The sequence below is a fragment of the Branchiostoma belcheri genome, unplaced genomic scaffold (assembly GCF_001625305.1).
Source record: "Branchiostoma belcheri isolate BF01 breed outbred unplaced genomic scaffold, Haploidv18h27 scaffold3, whole genome shotgun sequence".
In the NCBI taxonomy this organism is placed as follows: Eukaryota; Metazoa; Chordata; class Leptocardii; order Amphioxiformes; family Branchiostomatidae; genus Branchiostoma; species Branchiostoma belcheri.
Genome location: NW_017803909.1, coordinates 5,906,977 through 5,927,073, shown reverse-complemented (window position 1 = coordinate 5,927,073; position 20,097 = coordinate 5,906,977). Strand labels below are relative to the sequence as shown.

At 44.1% G+C, this 20,097-nt stretch overlaps 2 protein-coding genes across 2 annotated transcripts; one reads left to right on the top strand and one right to left on the bottom strand.

Annotated features, from left to right (window-relative positions):
- The first annotated feature begins 622 nt into the window (after positions 1-622).
- On the top strand, positions 623-5,302 carry LOC109473966 (amiloride-sensitive amine oxidase [copper-containing]-like). The gene is made up of 6 exons (XM_019774156.1): positions 623-1,045; positions 1,715-2,001; positions 2,483-2,644; positions 3,079-3,971; positions 4,164-4,340; positions 4,758-5,302. Exons 1-6 carry the CDS (start codon positions 706-708, stop codon positions 5,266-5,268), a joined length of 2,370 nt encoding a protein of 789 aa, XP_019629715.1. The 5' UTR covers positions 623-705; the 3' UTR covers positions 5,269-5,302.
- A 6,978-nt stretch (positions 5,303-12,280) lies between these two features.
- On the bottom strand, positions 12,281-18,932 carry LOC109473399 (neuropeptide Y receptor type 1-like). Its single transcript, XM_019773258.1, has 3 exons — positions 18,517-18,932; positions 14,917-15,115; positions 12,281-12,498 (listed from the first exon to the last, which is right to left on the bottom strand). Exons 1-3 carry the CDS (start codon positions 18,930-18,932, stop codon positions 12,418-12,420), a joined length of 696 nt encoding a protein of 231 aa, XP_019628817.1. The 3' UTR covers positions 12,281-12,417.
- Positions 18,933-20,097: the final 1,165 nt, after the last annotated feature.

Below are 20,097 nucleotides of genomic sequence, written 5' to 3'. Positions count from 1 at the left end.
CACCAGCGGGGCTGGAATCGTAGAAAAACTGCTCACTTTCTCCTTGAATAAAATGTTATATCTGATTTTTCCTTTCAAATCCTCTCAAAAACGCAGGAAATGCAATTTCAGAAGGTTCCATTCTCAAGGTCGTTCAACCTTTTTTCCGGGGGGAGCTTCCGGTGTTCTATGCAAGGTATTTTTTACCTCATGTGTGTGGACAAGTTGACCCTATGTCCAAGGAGCTGCCCTAGAAATAGCAGTAGATAGACTGAGCAAGGTCAGCATGTGCCCCCATGCTGACCTTGCTGTCTTCACCTTGTCACTAAGGCTTGTGCAAGCAATCGCCCAAATAAACAGATGGACGGATAAATATTTGTATAGTGTCATGTTTACCGTGGTATGGTGCGCATGAATCTAGTTTATGCACACTGCTCCCAATTGCGAAGAAATGCTTTAATTACAACTCGTGTTGCTTTTGCCTTTAAAAGCGAACAAACATAAGAAGTCATAATACACAAGGTCAAACAACATTATGTACTTTAGAACAGGTATTAGTGACACTGGCTGGTGACACCTCACACATGGCCGGTTAGACGTCCTGTAGGACGTTGACCTAAAAGGTCAACACAACAAGGTGGCTACAGTGGCTGTCTGTGCCTACTACACAGAGATTGAGTACAGTTCTGTTTAAGGCACGGACAGACCCCTTTGACGTTGTGAAACATGGAAACAGACGAGGACGGGAGGACTGTGACGTATACAGTTGTATCAGCAGATCGTGCTGGTAGCGGCGGCGCCGTGTTGTGGAAGGTGGCTACGGGAGTGTTGTTGCTGGTGTGTATCGCCCTCGCCGTGGCGCTGGGCGTGGTGGTGGCGGGGGACGTGAAGCCGTGCGGGGCTGGCATGGCGGCGGTGACCGTGGTGGAGGGGCCCCCGGGAGTGTTCGACGATCTCACGGCGGCAGAGATCAAGGCTGCTCGGGACTACCTGTTGGGCGTGACGCCCCTGGGCATCAAGCCGATAGGAGAGGCGACTTTTTACGACAACTACATCTACGTCGTCGGTACGCCATGTTTTTTTGTTTACCCTCGCCAAGAAGGTATTTTTTTCTGTGGCGTTGTATGTGTGTGTCTTGGAATGTGGTACAGATACACTGTGGTACAGATAATAGGCCTAATGAAAAGACCTCGAAATGAGGGTCCTCTGTCGGCTGGTTATGATACTGCAGCGGAACATTCGGTGTTGATATCTCGTTACGTGAACAAACTAGGGTCACGGATTTTGGGCGGTACATAGGTTTTGTGCTCCGGAAGAAGTGACGTAGGCGTGATTTGAGGCTCCTGGCAGCTTGTTCTGGAACTGCAGGGGTGTTTGTTCAAAAATTTTTCCAAGGAGGATAACGCAAGACCAGGTTGACAGATTGTTGTGATTTTTGGTATGTTGGTAGCTTATAAGTGACGCTTTACGCAATTAGATGCTTATCGATCTGATGCAAATAAAGATATAATTTGCATAATTAATGAGGATATTCTATAAATCTTCTGATTTCCATGATATTACTATTCCAGCTTGTGACATGTGTCATTGATAGAAACATCGGCAGATATTGAAGTGGAGGTCATGAGAACTTGTTGAGATCTCGTTAGCTTTGCAGTTCAGGACCTAGCAGGGGACACTTAGCTGGGAAACATTGCCACTTTTTCCTACAAATCTTAATCTTTGACCGTTCCAGAGCTACACCTTCCACCCAAGGCCGAGGCTCTATCCTACCTGGACAGTAACGGTCCCCGGCCGGAGAGACAGGCCTTAGTGACGGTGTACGGTGGCGGCAGGACGCAGCCCGTGGTGGAACAGTACGTGGTCGGGCCCCTGCCCAACCCCACCCGCCACACGGCCCACACACCGGCCGGGAGGAAGAACCCCATCCCGTGGCACAGCCGAAATCCCGGCGGCATAGAACGGTCGTTGATGAACGAGGCGATGAGCCAGGCAACACGGCAGATGGACGACATTCTGGCGGTATGATTCAAGTTTAAACTTTCGATCAAAGAAAATCAACTGAAGGCTCATTTAAAATATTCATCTGACCCTTTAGCTTTCGTCAGGTGTCATGACCCAATCACTTCTGTCACGCGAGTTTCCGTAGATTTGATATTAATTTTATAATTATTATTATTATTATTATTATTATTATTATTATTATTATTATAATTATTATTATTATTATTATTATTATTATTATTATTATTATTATTATTATTATTATTATTATTATTATTATTATTATTATTATTATTATTATTATTATTATTATTATTATTATTATTATTATTATTATTATTATTATTATTATTATTATTATTATTTATTTATATATATATATATTATTTTTTTTTTTTTTATCTTTGGTCACAAATTGATTGAACCAAACTCAGTGTGCAGATTTGTACAAGGTTATCACGTTGTGTTGTGTCAGCTAAAATGGCTTCCTGACCCACAGGAAAGTTTTGACGGGTTCAGACACAACGACTGTGGCGAGCTCTGTCTGTTACCCCTCGACTCAGTACCCCGAGGCTTCAGGAGTGGTGAGAGGATGACATGGCAACGCTTCCATAGGGGTGTGGAGGGGTTTTTCCTGCACCCGCTTCCCTGTGCAATAGAGGTTAGTAAACCGGTTTATTGTCTTGGTCTCAAATAAATCTGCTGCTGTAAGCATTATGACACAGGAGCCAAGAAATATATGTCTTTTTGGGAGGTAAAGAAAGAAAATTTTGTAAGTTAAGGACAATGGAGTGGTGTGGTCAACAAGTGGTATGCAGTGTTATAAGGGGTTGCAAAGTTACGAAATAAAAATGTCAGAATTTCGCTCATGGGCAAACATTCAGATGCCTCCATATCTAGATTTATTCAGAATACAGTCATTGAATTACATGTACATACTTCGGCATTTGTTTTTTTTTTAGTTGTTTTTTTACAAATTTGCTTTAAAATGTGATGGACCAGTATGAGTGTAATTTCCGTAAGTTACAAATTTTCTTTGCTAATGATTATGTATTTATTTACATTTCCTTGTTTTGGTTTTTATCACCTGTGCAGCTAAACCACACAGACATGGACCATACTCGATGGCAGGTGATCCAAGTTGAATATAACAATCAGTATTTTCCATCAGTCGCTGACTTTGTTCAAAGATACAACGACGGAAGCGTGGAGAAAGTCCGTGTTCCCGCCCCAACCGGGGACGCCGCTCTGTACTCGTCCTCCCGCCGCCACGGATCCCCCGCACACCCGTCTGAGCCTCTGCGGGGCCCGGAGCTGATCGAGCCCGACGGCAGGCGGTACAAGGTGACGGGGCGCCACATCGAGTACATGGGCTGGAGTTTCGACTGGCGGCTCGCCACGACGAGCGGCCCGCACCTCTTCGACGTGCGCATGAACGGGGAGCGGATCCTGTACGAACTGGCCATGAAGGAGATCGCCACCTGGTACTCCGGATCGGACCCCGTCATGACATCCAAGTTCGTCGACGGCGGGCTGCCAGTCGGCGGAAACTTCGAGCTCGCCCGAGGCATCGACTGCCCGACCACGGCGACCTTCTTCGACACGGTTCACATGATGGACAAGGCCGGCCCCGTGCTGTATAAAAACTCAGTCTGCGTGTTCGAACTGAACACCGGGATACCTCTCCGCCGACATTACGAGTCCAACTATTACGACGGGCACTCCTTCTACGGAGGACTGGTGGACAACGCCTTGGTCCTACGCACCATCCAGACAGTGGGTAACTACGACCTCCTGTACGACTTTATCTTCCACCAGAACGGAGTGCTGGAAGTTAAGGCGACTCTGAACGGCTATGTGCGGGTTACCTACTATCACCCTAACCAAGCTCCATACGGGTACCCCGCATGGGGCGGTTCCATGGCAAATCTTCATCAACATTTCTTCAACTACAAAGTGGACCTTGACGTCGGAGGAACTGTAAACAGGTGCGTTACAATGTGGCCAATGAAAAATTCTCTATGATGTTCATGTAGTTAGTTGGACGTCAATTGCATTTGAGTGCCTATAGCAAATGACATTTATGTGGACTGGAAGTTGTAAAAAACTGAAATTCGGAATAATACTGGCAATTTGTATGATGATAAAAACGTTTACGTAACATTCCCATCGTGCAACAGGTTTGAGACGGTGGACATCACGGTGGATAACGTCACCCTCCCCTTCCGGCCGGACGTACGTCACTTCCTGACACGGCTAGAGCGTAGCCAGAAAACAAGAGAGGCAGAAGCCACTGTCCAGTACGACTTTACAAAGCCTAAGTACTACAACTTCTACAGCGACAATCACAAGAATAGGTTAGTGGAAACTAAATTTACATACTTCTGCCCCAATCCGACTGTTCCTGTGAGCGTTTGCGCATTATTCGTGTCTGCTATCATAATGGTAGCTATGGCATCGGCTTATATGACAAGTTATGTATAAGCTAGAAAGGCAACATTTGCAAAGCAAATGCATAACGTTTACCTTCGTATATGGTCTAGATCTGCTGTGTTAATTCTAACTCAAACACATTCATATATATATGGTGACAGGAGTCTAAATCCCTCCTGCTATAAAATTGCAACAAGATGCAGCCCAACACTAGTCACCATGGTGAGAGACGTCTGGTTCAGGTCATTGACCTTATCTGTTTGTTTGGTTCGGTAAACATATTTTCCTTGGGTAAACATAAATACGGTTCGTATCGCAGTACAAATTCTTGTTTTCCGTAGGTTTGACGTCCACCGCGGGTACCGCATCCAGCTGAACGGGATCAGCAAGAATCTTCTCCCAAAGGACGGCGCGACTGCTGTGAACGGCGCGGCGTGGATGGACTACCAGGTGGCCGTCACCCGTCGGAAGGACTCCGAGCCCAGCAGCTCCTCCATCTTCAACCAGAACGACCTGTACGACCCCGTGGTCAACTTCCAGTCCTTCATAGACGACAACGAGAACATCGTGGACGAGGACCTGGTGGCGTGGGTCACCCTGGCGGCGCACCACGTCCCCCACTCCGAGGACTTCCCCACCACCGCCACGGCAGGCAACCAGCTGCAGTTCTTCATCCGACCCTTCCACTTCTACGACGAGGACCCGTCCATAGCGTCGCCCAACGCCGTGTGGATAGGACGAGGTCCCGGCTCGTCCCAGAATTACGTGGACAGGTACGGCACACCCGAGGTCTCCACGTGCGAGCCCAAACACATACCCATGAACTATGACGGGAGGTGGCATTACGCATAATGAAGGATTGTGTTTACTAATAGATTGCCAATTACGCTCTCATATACTAAGTACTTAGCACAGGTTATAGCACAAGAGAAATGTACAACGTCACCAATGCGTTTGAATACTCGTTATATTATGTACACAATGAATGAAAGTTGATTGCATGCAAAAATGTGGTAATTAGATATGATAGCTTTTTTTATCATTTACGCGGCATGGCAACAATCATCATTTGTTTTGAATGGATATGCAATTGTATGTTCTAATGTGTTCCAAAGAACAGAAGATTCACAAGGCTTCTGTCATTGGTTTTTCACATTTGTGTTTTTCAATAAACCGTTGATATTTTATTACCTCCATATCAGTTGCGTTTGTCCGTCCGGCCGTCTGTTAGTCAACAAAATAACTCAAGAACGGCTGGATGGATATGGTTTCATACTTGGTGTGTTGGTAGGGCGAGGCGAAAACTGGAAATTATTAGATTTTGGGCCCCTGGTGGCCAATAAAAGGAAGACATCCTAAAACAGGCCAAACCTCTGCTTGGAGAGTATGCAACTGGCACGCAAGAATTCTCTGTACACCGATCATGTCAATCCATTACCCTGTCCAGCCAATGACAATATGGGAAATTATAGTTCGACCAATGAGAGAGCGGCTGCAACCACGAGTCCAACCAATTATCAGACCAACCAATCACAACATGGCAGTTATAGATCCACCAATGAGAGAGCGGCTTCTCACCTGCGTAGCTGGGATGTACCAACGGCTGGTAGGAGGGGGGGGGCTACATGTTATAAAGTGATTATATATCGAGACAGAACAACAAATACACTGCACATTCAAAAACTTTCTCCTCAAGAAAACGTTTGCAAACTGCGCAAGAATTCCTTGAGGATTTTGAAGGAGGCACTTACCCTTTCTTAAGTACCCCTCCAGAAGAAAATGTAACAGTCCAAGCATCAAGCATCAACCGTGGAGGTTTGTATTCAAATAGGAAATTCCGTTTGTGAAGATGAGCCAGCACAGACTAACCGCGCACGACCAGCACAGACTAACCACGTACGGACCAGCGTCTACAAGCGTCAAAGAGATTATTTTTGTATAATCACAAGGCACACCAAAAACTTAGCTAGTCGTCGATGTTCGAGAGGAGCACTTATGATTGTATTGTGGTGGAGAGGACAAGCTTAAGCCAGACCGCCCAGCTGAGATGCCAGAGGTGAGCCATGTGGGGACTGCATGCTGTACTAACATGTGCTTTTTCTCCCTTGACAAAATTTGGGGGTACCTACAAACTCGCGTAGCACTCACGTTGGGTTAGGGCCAAACCATAATTAACCTGTCCTTCCTTTACTCCGGCAACTTATGCCATTTTATGTTTTTTTGTCCCATACTAGGGAGGGAATAGCCTGGTTACCGGACTAATATTATCTCCAGAGACTCTTTATCCTCTCGAAAAATAGGTCTGGTAACCAGGCTATGGGAAACCGGGGTCCTTCCGAAAGGTTTTTTTTCTCTTCTTTTTAGTTTGACTTTGTATACAGATCCTGAAGTTCATCGTTGGAAGCAGATCGTGGTCTTTACCATCCAAAGTCCTTGCTGTGAGGCTCAGTCTTCATTCGAGGAAGGAAGCAAGCTTCGACGAAGACTACAAGACCAGATGAGATTTTTCTTTCTTCCCGTTAAATGTAGCGAGTAAGGGTGGGCGACGTTGAAAGACTTTACGCCAGAGTTTATACTACATACCTTGTCTGGTGTGAACAGTTTAGTAGCACCCAGAAACAGGGTACGAGGGAGGGAGTAGGGAGGGGGGATGGAGCGAATTTGTTAGTAACTTCTCTGTTTTGCCTTTCCAGTAGACCCCACCTCTTTACGTTGCCAGAGGGACCATGAAGGAAGCCAGCAGAACTTCATAGGCCAAAATAAATGTCTTCAACTGATATTCTTTCAGTCGAAGTGCCAGCCAGCTGCGTTAGCGATCTAGGTAAGTTGGAAGGGAGGCAGCTTTGTATTACATAACAAATGCTTTGAATTTTCATGTTTGAATTGGTTTGATTTATTGTTACGTTGCCAGAAGGATCATGAAGGAAGCCAGCAGAACTTCATAGGCCAAAATAAATGTCTTCAACTCATATTCTTTCAGTCCAAGTGCCAGCCTGCCACATCAGCCAGCTGCGTTAGCGATCTAGGTAAGTTGGAAGGGAGGCAGCTTTATATTAGATAACAAATGTTTTGAAGGTGTCAATTTTCATGTTTGAATTGGTTTCATTTATTAAAATTGTAACAGTATACTACACGTGGAGCACAGGCAGCTGTTGCTGGTGTTGTGTCCCACACATAGAATATTACAAACGTATACAAAAGTATAACTAGATCTGGTGCTTACCAATAAAAGTAGAATAACATTATGATACATCTAATCTTCCGTTACGTCTCAGATCCTTCCACATTCCTGTATATTTCTTCCACCTCAAACAGCTGGCTCCAAAACACTTTCCCTTTGCACACAGACGCGCCCCATGATAGCAGAAGATGGTACTGCAGCGCACCACGGGTTCTGGCTGAATCTGACCTGGAAGGATGAACTGGAGTGGGGACTGAGGGTCTCATTCATTTGTACCAGACGTCTCCTGAAGGAAGCAAGCTTCAAGAAGACGACTAGACCAGATAAGGCTTTTCTCTTTTTCCCCCTCGTCAAATATGAAGAATCAGGGGAAAAGAGTTTGGAGTGCATTGGCGTATATTTAGTTAAGCATTTGCGCATTTGCGATTTTGACCTTCATTTTCTCATTTAAGATTTGCATTTGCGGATTCTGACCATTTTTCTATTTGGATTTTCGTACTTGGACCTTAATTTTTCCCATTTCGGATATGCATTTGCGGATTTTGGCCATTTTCCCATTTGGATTTGCGTACTTGGACCTTCATTTTTCCCATTTCGGATTTGAATTTGCGGACTTTGACCTTCATTTTCCCATTTGGATTTGCATTTGCGGATTTTGACCTCCATTTTTCTCATTTAAGATTTGCATTTGCGGATTTTGACCATTTTCCCATTTGGATTTGCATACTTGGACCTTCATTTTTCCCATTTCGGATTTGGATTTGCGGACTTTGACCTTCATTTTCCCATTTGGATTTGCATTTTTGCGGATTTTGACCATTTCCATTTGGATTTGCATTTGCGGATTTTGACCTCCTTTTTCTCATTTAAGATTTGCATTTGCGGATTTTGACCATTTTCCCATTTGGATTTGCGTACTTGGATCTTCATTTTTCCCATTTCGGATTTGGATTTGCGGACTTTGACCTTCATTTTCCCATTTGGATTTGCATTTGCGGATTTTGACCTTCATTTTTCTCATTTAAGATTTGCATTTGCGGATTTCCTTCCACATTTGCGTATTTAGATTTGCTTCTTTACACCCCATTTTGAACGGATGCAAGTCGTGTTTGGATTCTTTCGTGCCAGCATTTTGAAACTGCACTTTCTGGGATCGTCTGAACCGGAAGAACTGCCAGCTGGGTGAGTTGTTAGTTTCTTTACTTCCAGACATCCAGAAACAAGGTGTAAGGGTGTAAATGAGGCTAACATTGTCCACCGGTTAATGTTGCTCGGTGGACCGTGAGGAAAGTCAAATAAGATGACAAAAGAAACTGATATCCTGAACATTGATAACTGATACTGAAATATTCCAGCCAGGCCATTTGCTTGGACATGGACTAATTCTAATTGGCACTCAGTTTTGGTAACCTTGACACTCATCCTGACATGCCCACCAACAGCTTCTGCACGTTACGTTGAATTTTCAGGCCTTGTGTGCACTTGGCTCAAATTCCATTTTACATCTTAAAAAAGCAACAAAATTCAGTGTTATAAATAAGAAATATAAAATTGTCCTTTTCTGGAAATAGGAAATCGGTCAAAACCTGAACTGCTTTATGAGCCAAATTGTTTGTGAGCCAAGTGATAAAATAGACTTGAAACATTCCTGTTCAGTTGGTTCTTATGTGCATGGAGAAGGTTGGTGGTTGTGAGCAGGATGACGTCCCAAATTTCCTCAGCAGTGGAGGTACACCTTGACGTGGTGCTGGGGCTTTTGCTAAGATGCCTCCCACAAAACCAAGTAAAGATAACACGTTAAGCTTCTAAATTGTTCCGACCGTGGGTAACCTCTTGTCTTTAATACAGTAACCACCGTTGCCGCAACATGCAACCCTCTATGTAGCACCTGTGAAGTCTTTCGCGTTCCTATCAAACAATCTAGTACTTGTGAACCAATTAAGCGACATAGGTATCAGAGCAGACACTCGACAAGCACCCCTAGTTGCTCATTAAGAGTCACGACTCGCCCATCAGCGTTCGTAAGTTTTACCAGCTGCCTCCTACACAAGACAGCACATATCCTGCCATCAAGAAACACCTGGCAAGGCCTCGTGATATCTGGGGATAATGATTGTCTGTACATGTTGCCTGACAACCAAATACTTTCAATACCTCGGTGCCTCTAGCAACCGCTGTTTGTATCGGTCGAAATTTGAACGTTGTTCGGTACCTTCGGTCTTTCGTTATTGTAGTCGCCGTGCCGTCTGTACCTGTATCGGTATTGCCTGTATAACCGCTCTTCGGCCTAACACGCCAGCTTCGCAGGCACGCGGCGCCGCGGCATCTAGCTATATCACACCGAACGACTTGTTACACTCAATCTTTGCACATCTAAATATTGCAGGAGTTGTTTAAAGCTTTCTAGTGATGATACCCCAACTGTGCTTGGAAAATATGAGTTTTTGAACGCCTCAATTCTTGGTTGATAACTCTGATACTTGAAGGCACGAGTATTCTTGTTCTGATCTGGACTGGTATACCATACAGATACACAGAACTTTTTAAAACGTTCATTTCCAATTATCTTTATTTTCTCTGTGCGTCGTTAGCAGTACATATCAGTACGTACAAATCCATTACATTCTCAGAAACAAAAAAATCTTGAAGTGAATGTTTGTAGGTAGTGAGAACATAGATACAGGAACGACAGAGTTTTAAGGACACTGAAGGTAGTGCTATGCACAATGGTTCATCTTCTTCATAGATAAGGCCACACCGATTTGATTTTATGGATGACATCCGCGCGCGCATTGATTTTCGCCTGTTCTCAAAAAAAAAAAAAAGAGCACGTCCACCGAGGCTCTGGCCTAGCTCTAGGCCTGGGTAGTCCATGATAGTTACCGACAATACGGAGCCGGTGGTAACTCTGGAGGATGGCACCCAGGCTACCGAAGATCCACGACTCAAGAACTCAGTACATACGTACAGTGCCGATTCCGCAAAATGCCAGCATGTGCCGGCTTGTCGTATACGTCGCTAGTGTACTGCCGTAAATTCACAATAACAGCTTTGTATTCCTGTGGTTAAGTAGCATTTTTATTTTTTGCCGGAATTTTTTTTTATTCGCCCGCGCGCACTAGTTTGGGGGTCTTCAGAGGATGTCATCCATAAAATTAAGTCGGTGTGGCCTAAGAAGTAAACGAAAGGTTAACTAAAGATAACCAGAGCATTGTAGTTCATTAAGTAGAACTTCAGGTCACTATTGCTTGTTCCAATGCTAAACGTAGGACTGAATTGGTGCACGGACATTACAACAATTAAACTCAGCGTTAATAATGTCGCAAACACGCTGAAGTTACGAATACAAACATATTAAGATATCAGAAATGTATTCTTGGGTGGTACATACACAACAATGTTAAGAACAGTGTATAATGTTTCATGGAGACAACATCTAACAAACAAACAAACAAACAACTCTATGGCTTTCTCCCTCCCATTTCGTCTGTAGTGCGACGACGTAGACTCGCCCTGGCAGGGCATGTTGTTCGTAGTAACGAACCAGCTGGTAGACTAGTACAGTGGCTTCCTACAGGGAGACGTAGAGTGGGACGACCATATACTACACTTTTGTCAATGTTAGAGAGAGACGCTGGTCTCGCAGGGACTGCTCTAGTGTCCGCTATGAGGGACAGGGTGTATTGGAGTAACTTTATCAAGTGTACCTCACCGGATTAAATCCGGAGGCATGATGATGATGATGAAATGCATTCTAGGATACGTATAAGTTTATTGTCAAGCACATGGACAAAGAGAAAATCAAGGCAACAAACTGAGAACATACAAAACATTCAAAGTACTATACGACAGAGAACCATATTTAGACATTCCAAATTTTGAAAACCGCAGAGCCATGTGTAAACTCCGTATTAGCGACACCCTCTACACATAGAATCTGGCAGGCATGGCCGTACAACGTTGCAAGATAGAATATGCAAATTCTGTAATAATTCTTGTATTGAAGATGAATCGCATTTCATGCTTGACTGTATATTATATGATAACGAACGTAAATCACTGTTCAGTTCAACTAAGCTCGACAAAAAATGTAAAACATTATCAAAAGAAGACACTTTTAAATATATCATATCATGTACAAATATAGACGTCATCAATGAAGTATGTAAGTATATTTCAAAATGTTTCAAAAAGAGAGAAGAAGCCATTAGAACTTAGATATATACCACTTTATATATATATATTTCTTCTTTAGCATTGTATACCTTAGACTGATGTTAGCCTTTCTATATTACTATTGTTATAGTACATTCTAGTACATTGTACTCTGTACATCTGTGCATTTATCCCCCGGGGAATGAATATGCAATAAAGTTTCAAAGTTAAAGCTTCATTCAAAGTTGAAAATACAGTTCTTTGTCAGTGTTTGTAAAGCCGGATAGTTTTCAGTTCCACCTGGCCCTTTTCGATGTCGTTAACAGCGTTGTTAGTTGCATGTCCTTCCTGTCCGGACGTTCTAAGTGTGGAGTTGCGCAGCGGTGATTGGTTAGTGTGGGACACGAAGAACCCCATGCTGAAGAGGCAGCGCATGAACGTCAGAGCCTCCGCCACCCCGACGGCAGTCAGGAGCTTCTGGTGCGACCAGCCGTAGGTGACAGCCTTGAAACTCGCCAGGGTCGGGAGGAGATAGGACGGCGTAATGCACGCGAAGAAGAACAGGACGACGCAGAAGAGGATGGTCGCCTTGGTCTTGGACTTCCTGGACATCTTGCCGCGGACGGCCGGCTGGCAGCTCGGGAACCGGCGGCCCCAGATCTTCTTCAGCACCAGCAGACTGCAGGCCAGGGACAGGGAGGGAGGGGGACCGCGCACTGGGTCAGCAGCATGGCCGTGGAGTAGATCTGAAAAGTAGCACGATAGGATGAGTAAAAAGACTCTTTTACTCAGCCGACGTTTCGGTGACCTTCTGTCACTTTCCTCAGGGCAATTCTATTAATGACAAATGTATGAAAGTAAATCTTATGGATGACATCGTCCGCAGACTCCAAATCTAATGCGAGCGGGCAAAAACAAAACAAGGCGGGCAAAAAAAAAGATTTCTATTTTTAAATATTGATCATAAACCTTGTTAAACCAGATTTTTTTAAAATTCAGTGGCAACATCACATACAATGACATACAATACTGCAACAAAGTAAAAGTAAAGGACAAAACATTAAATCAAAGCCTTGTCTTGTCTCCTCTCTTCCCATTTATCTGTCATCCAAGTTCCGGTATGGCAACAGACATATTTACCCATTTTTGGCATGTTGTCCACTGTCAGGGGACAACAAAATTTCTTGTTACTCCGTGAAGGAGGTCAGGACCTCCGGACGGAGTGTTGTGATCGGCTGATTTTTCGTGTTCGCAGTCAAAACACTGGGTTCTCTTTGTGTAATCGGCACGCAATTTTATACGGCGTCTGCGGGCATGCCCGTGTTGATGCACGAATGTGTATTTTTGCCGTTGCTGCTTTCGCGGTCAATGTAATATTGCAGACGCACCCCTACAATTACGAGGCGAATTGGAATGGTCCAGAAAAACGCGTTGTTTGGAATAGCAGTGGGGGGGGTGGAACTTCATGCAGATACGGGGTGGTTTTGATAAGTGGTTCCAGATGTTTTTGCCCATGCTTAAGAGATGCCAAGTTTTTTGGAAGATGTTCGCAGCCAAAACGCATTCTTACGTACGTCGCATTTCTGTGTAATTTCGCATGTGGTGTGGCATTATGTCCGGGATGATGCACGTCTTTTTATTTTTACCGTAGCTGTTTTGATATTGAAGTAAATGCATATTTTAGAAACATCCCTACTTTTACAATCCTGTGGAATAGGCCGTAGGTTTAGGCAGTTGTCTGGTAGCAGAGGTACTCCAAGCAGATGTCCTGGTTATCTGGCCGGCGGTAGTAACACTCGCGGTGCTTACCGCAACTGTTGCTGGAATCTGTTCCAGGCGCGCTTAATTAGGTACAGGCGCGGTATTAAAGACGGTTGGGGCTGTCTTTGTTGCTAGACACGGCCATGATAGTCCGATCTTTATGTGAGGGTCTGCATGCCCTTTTTCGTTAACCGTTATGGGCTATTTTAATTTACCGTTAATCGTTGCCGGCCTGCTCTAATTCAACGTTAAGCGTTATCAGTATATTCCTCGTGAAGCGTTATGGGTCGTTTTAATTCAACGTAAAACGTTATTTGTCATCCTAAATTCAGCGTTAAGCGTTAATGAATAATTCTTCGTTACGCCTAATTTCGCCTTTCAAAGTGCAGGAAAATGCGTCATTGAAGGTTTAAAAATACAAAATTTCCCGGGGGAGAATGCCCCCAGACCCCCTACATTGCTCGCGCCTTTGGCGCTCGACTCGCGCTTCTGCGCTCGGTCCCTTCGGCTCTAGCCAGAACCAGTTTTCCCTTCAATTTCCGGAAGTTTGCGGAGAGTTACAGAATTTTTTTAACGAATCCGTCAACCTTGACAGCCAAATTAACAAAAATCTTTAGTAAAATATGAAAACATCAGAAGGCCGACAAACACTCTCAACACCATGATTTGCCTCTCAAAATGCGGGAAATTGCGTTTTTGAAGGCTTAAAAATCCTAAATTTCCCGGGGGAGCATTCCCCCGGACCCTCTCAAAATCTATCGGTAAAACTGGGCAGACTGAAAAAATACAAGCTGGCCGACGTCGACTCGGACACCCCGGTATTTGTGGACGCACTCGGGGACCAGGGCAGGTGGGAAACACAGGGAACACATACCTTTAATGCATGCTTCATTACATGTAAGGTATACGTAATTTTGTCAGTGATCACCTTTTCTCACAAAGCGAGATACCAAATCCAGTGCAGCTAAAAAATTTACCGTTAAGCGTTATCGGCCCTGCTGAATTTACCGTTAACCGTTGCCAGGACCCCCCCCCCCATGCAGACCCTCTTATGTGAATGCAATGATTGTGTGTGTGTAATTAAAATGAACTTCGAACTTGAAGCACAGTATCTTTACACGCCCTGGGAGCAGTAATGGATTTAGCTCTTTGTATGTTTTATGCTTGTGACGCGCCCTCATTGTATTAACCGTTGCCTAATTATAATGTCTGCACAGTAGGTCTGGCGTTGACGCTTGGGATTTTGTTGAAATATATAAAACTTCACGGAGGATTGTCACCTATGGCTTCTTGTTTTTTTTTCTTCCAAAATCAGGTGAAAATCAATGCGCGCGCTGATGTCATCCATAAAAATTACTTGATGTGGCCAAAAGTTGATTAATTATTTTTTCAATAGACCCTACCTGATAGTTCTTCAAGGCATCAGCCGGCCAGATCGTGAGACAGAGCTCTGTGCCGGTGAAGGAGTCCTGCACACTGAAGGAGTACAGGACGAAGGGGAGGGACGCCACTATGGAGAACAGCCAGGCCACCAGGCAGACCAGACAGGCTCTTGGTGTAGACAGGCGGTGTGTGCGGGTACTGCAGCAGATAGCCTGGCACCTACAGAATGGGAAAAACAACGAAACTTCATTAGGAGACATCACAATTCTCCATAATTTAATCTAAAGAATTTAATAATCCTGGACAGTGTTGACCCTTCATGCATTGCGTATGATGAAGTGTATGATGTGTGATAAGTTGATAACTGTACGTTTTGACAATTCCCACACTCCTAAATTAAATTTGTTGAAAGACAAATTCGGTGCTAACAAATATGTTCACAGGCACACGGCCTGTGGTTATAGTTACTTTACACTACAAATCTACCTCCAAATGCTGTTTACGTAATCTAATTAGCATCGCGTGGACGTTAACGTGTCCACGCGATGCTAACGAGTTTCACTAGCTGAATCCGGCTCGAACCGGTCTCGAAGCCGGATCAAAGCGAATCAATCCGGCTTGATCCGGACAATGTTATCCTAGAGGGAAAAGGGTCACATTGAAATGTTGATCATGACCCCTGACTGTTTCACGTTTTTGGCCCTGTGCTGAGGCAATATAATATTATTCCTCGTCTGGTTGACTTTACATAAACCTACTGAAAAAGTAGAGAATTCAGATCGTCCATGGCAAAATCGTTGACTGAGTCATGTGCATTTGGAGCTTTGTGGTTTTTCATGGTAAGGTCAAAGCAAGTAAATTTTATGCATAACATCCTCCGCAGACTCCAATTCTAATGACAGCGGGCGAAAAAAACAAGGCGGTCCGAAAAGACAAGGTTCCTACAATTTAAAATTTTGACTCAATCATTGTAGGTTTTGATTTAGTAGGAACATCACATATACACAGCCAGTATCACATATCACTGCATCACAGTAAGAAACAAAGCATTAAATCAGAGCCTTTTCTTGTCTCCTCTCTCCATAGGTATCTGCCATCCACCTTCTGGTATGGCAACAGACATCTTTACCCAGTTTCGGCATGTTGACCACTGTCAGAAGGCAACAAAATTTATTGTTTTTTTTTCCCAAATCAGGCGAAAATTAATGCGCGCGGATTGATGTCATCCATAAAAACTACTTGCTGTGGCCTAAGGCATATTTCCAATTTTGACCCAGATGCAGATGCACATTATTGCCGGTGTTCATTACGGTACTGCCTTGTACCGACTATTGTACGGCGAGATGCATTCTCAAGATCTAGCTCAACAAGAGGCATTGCTCTTCGAGAGCTGCAGAAGGTATTGAAACAAGTCACGACTTCTCATTAGCAGGAGATCGGCCTAAGCTCCACGTGTCCGGGCAGGTGAGGCGGCGGGAGAGACGGTTCAATACAGCCGCTCGTTCTCTCTACCATCCCCCCTTCTGTTATCGACAACAAAATGTAACAGAGAGAGATAAAGAGCCTCGATGACTCCAGATAGAGAGCCTCGATGACTCTCACGTTTTCACACACTTGTGTCCTACATCTTGATCCTAAGATAACCAGGCATATTATTGCGGACAATGCCGATGTAATTACGATGAAAAGACTACTTAAGAATACTACTAATAAGAGAATAAGACCCGCAATTAGGTTTCTTTGCTTCCGCAGGCAGGGCAGAGTTTATATGTTGTATATGTGTTGTGCGGTACCTATGTAATTTAGGAGCGCATAGGCTTCTATCATTAACAGCATTTAATTACGTCCAGTCATCAAAGATGAGAAAAGATGGACTCGAGCTCCCTAAGGCTGAAAATAACCCCGCAAGGAGAAACCAGGGCGGCGGTATTAGATCTGCCGACGTCTTCCATGACTTTGATCTGACTGAGTGCTAAGAAATCAAACACAAGTAATATCAGCATACACAAGAAGCGAGTGCTCTTTTTTTCTTTGTATATGGTACATGTAACAGTCACAGATGGTTCTAGCGGGTCAGATTATTCTAACTCGGTTAGGCAAATTACGATAATCTACTTAATTTGTTAAGCCGGCACACAAGTCTGCATAAGAGTTTGCATACAGGATTTGGTAGATTTAGATAGATAGATTTGGTCTAAAAGTTTTGACCTTTCCGTGTTGGATCAAGCGCCTATGCTTAAAAAGCTCCAGTTTATTTGACCCAAATAAACAGGCGTCCGATTTATATATTGCAGTATCTGTCCTGCACAGTTCGTTAAGATATCACAAGGCCTATGGAACACTGTAGCGAAAAGCAGCAATTTGTACATGAATAGTCTTCCAGAATTGATTTAAAAAAAATCACCCGGGAAACAGACTTGGGAAAATAAAGATACTAATATAATTATCGAAACTTTATTCGCAAAATCATGCCCGAAGGCTAATTGCTTTTACAATCAAGTATAATACTCATTACACAGTAACAGGAGACAGGTAACAACTGTCTGGGGAAAAATTTTCTACTTCTACTACTATGCTAACTATTGTGGGGTTCGACTTCTTCTTTAAAGGCAGTGGATAATGAATAGTCTCACATTCTATGGGTTTTGTGATCTTAGTAGAAATGCAGTTTTTTTGGTGATCTTCTAAATGACGAAAGGATGGAGAAATTGTTGTTATTATTAAATATATTCTAGAGAGAAAAAGGAGCTGTGTGTGTGGGAGGGTAAATTATTCCCCAGTTTAATGCCAGGCTTGAAGAAGCGCTATAATGACCATTATCTGTAAGAGCTAGTGCAGATGCAGCAGCTTAAGGACCACTTCAAGGCTTTCATTACCCCTCTTTACAGTTACACCCGCTTGTCCTTGTGACTGGAGCCGCTCCAGCTTGATAGCTGTTGGTCAGTGATGAGCAAGAAAGCACCCCCGCGCTCAGGGTCTACTATACAGCGAACATAACAGTATTTTTAACGCCAACGCCCGCGCAAAGAATCTCCGAGGACGATTTTTCCGTACCACTGAACATGTACATAGACAGCGGCATCTGTATCACAGGTTACCATGGCCTCATAAGTGACATGAAAGAAAAGATCCAGCTTCATTAAGTGATTGTACTTTCGACAGCGAGTACTGCCTTCCTTTAGGCTAAAGAACTAACCGGTTTCAGGTTTGTTTCATGTATACTTTCGTTTGGCGTCCATTTGTTACTTGGGCCATCCGTTGGATAGCAGCGCGTCCCGTTGGCCATAGGTCAGCTAAGATCTATTACCGTTTTATGATAACAGCACTTAGTCTAAAAGTCTATCCTTGGAACAGCCTGGCCAGATACCAGATTCATATCTTTCCTTGTGTCTTTTCAGAACCTTCTAAACAGCACGTTTTCAATGCTACCTTGTTGCAACATATGGCCATTTGCGGAACTTTGGACCTTTTTTTGTAAAAGAAGCTCTTGATATTCAGCAGTATATGTTCTAAAACACTGCAACTATCACACATTTTTTTTTGCATTCCTGTCGCTATCTACAATCCAGTAAAATGAGGCCTTCGTGCACGTACACGAAAGGAGAAGCGCCGACACTCACCTGTCGATCTCCAGCACGAGGAACAGGTGCGAGGCGACTCCCTGCAGCGCAGCCTTGCCGTACGTGTAGGCGGTACAGGCGGCGCTGCCCCAGTACCACCCGAACGGCGTCACGGCGTGGTACTGGAACATCAGAGGCACGCCGAGGACGACTAGAAGGAAATCCGCCAGCCTTAGATTTGCCTCCACGATGTGCCTCTTCCTTGGCGGCCGGTGGAAGGCCCTGGCCAGGCGGTACGCGTTGTTCGTCCCGCAAACGAGGAGCACCAGCGAGTATACCACAGCGGTGCCAACTTGAAATGCCAGCGGTGCTGAAACGTCGGTTGCCGCCGCGTAGATGTTTTCCAAGTCGGCGTAGTCGCCGCTGTCATTGCCGGCGAACCCGGAGCCGAGCGAGACGTTGGTGACGCTCTCCATCCTAGCTGACGGCGGAATGACGACTCCTTTGGAGTTAGAGCAAGAAAAGGCCTACTTGCACCAATTTCACATTTCCCATAATGCCTAGTAAAGATCACGGATATGACGTAATGCGATTGTGTCTTCGGTAGAAGGTAGAACGATAGAAGGTACGTCATCTTCTTTAATTCCAACATTTTAGCGCTTTATATACTAAATAATTCAAAACATTAGTTGACCAGTTTGTCGATAGAACTTGTTGAAAATATTACATCGATGAAGGGATAGGGGTGGTCTTACGTCATATCCGTGATCTGTACTAGGCATTGTGGGACGTGTGAAATTGGTGAATGCGCGCCGCAGCACGTAACACGTGTTTTGCTCACACGTGCAGTACGTCTTCTAGCTCCATCACAATGGGCTTCATTAGACGGTGAGCATCCACGTCTTGTGCAGAGGCGTTTGCAATACCCGTAATGACTCCAGCAATCTACTTCGCTTGTTTCTTTTTCAACAGGAAATCACTTCTGTTCTAAAAACGAATAGCTTGTTGCCGTGATGTAAAGAGAGTAGAATTCATGACGAGCCCAACAACAAAGAGGATTGTTACTTTTATGACTGGCTTGTATCTCTGCAGGCAGACACGTAGCTAGCATTAGGCCTAGGTGTACAAAGGCCTCAAAGAACATTCGTGACAGAAAAGATGGTATGTAGTAGTACTAGTGTTCAAGAGGAGGACAAGCACATGTAACAGTAGGACTACTATTTTACTTCCTATCTGAGTAGACGTCCCATTCCGAAGCTAGGTGATGTGCGTGGATTTTTCTAGGGACTTAATATCAGTATCTTAGGCCATTTTCATCCTTTTCGACCATACTCTAAGTCGGTCGTACAAAATGAGCGTATATATGCCGTATGTTAACGTTGCAAAAAAAGGATTGAAAAACGATATCAATGTCATAGAATGCCGAAATCAATTCAGAAAAAGAAGAAAATGTGAAGAAATGAAAATAAAAAGTTTATTATTATTTGCCATACCATACTCTGTGTGTAGTCATTTGTTTGACCTTTATGACCACGTAGATTTCATAATGAAGGAAACTTTTTTGGCCAATTTTTTTTTATTCGCACGCTCGCGTCAGTTTTGGGGGTTCCCAGAGGATGTCATCCATAGAATCAAATCAAC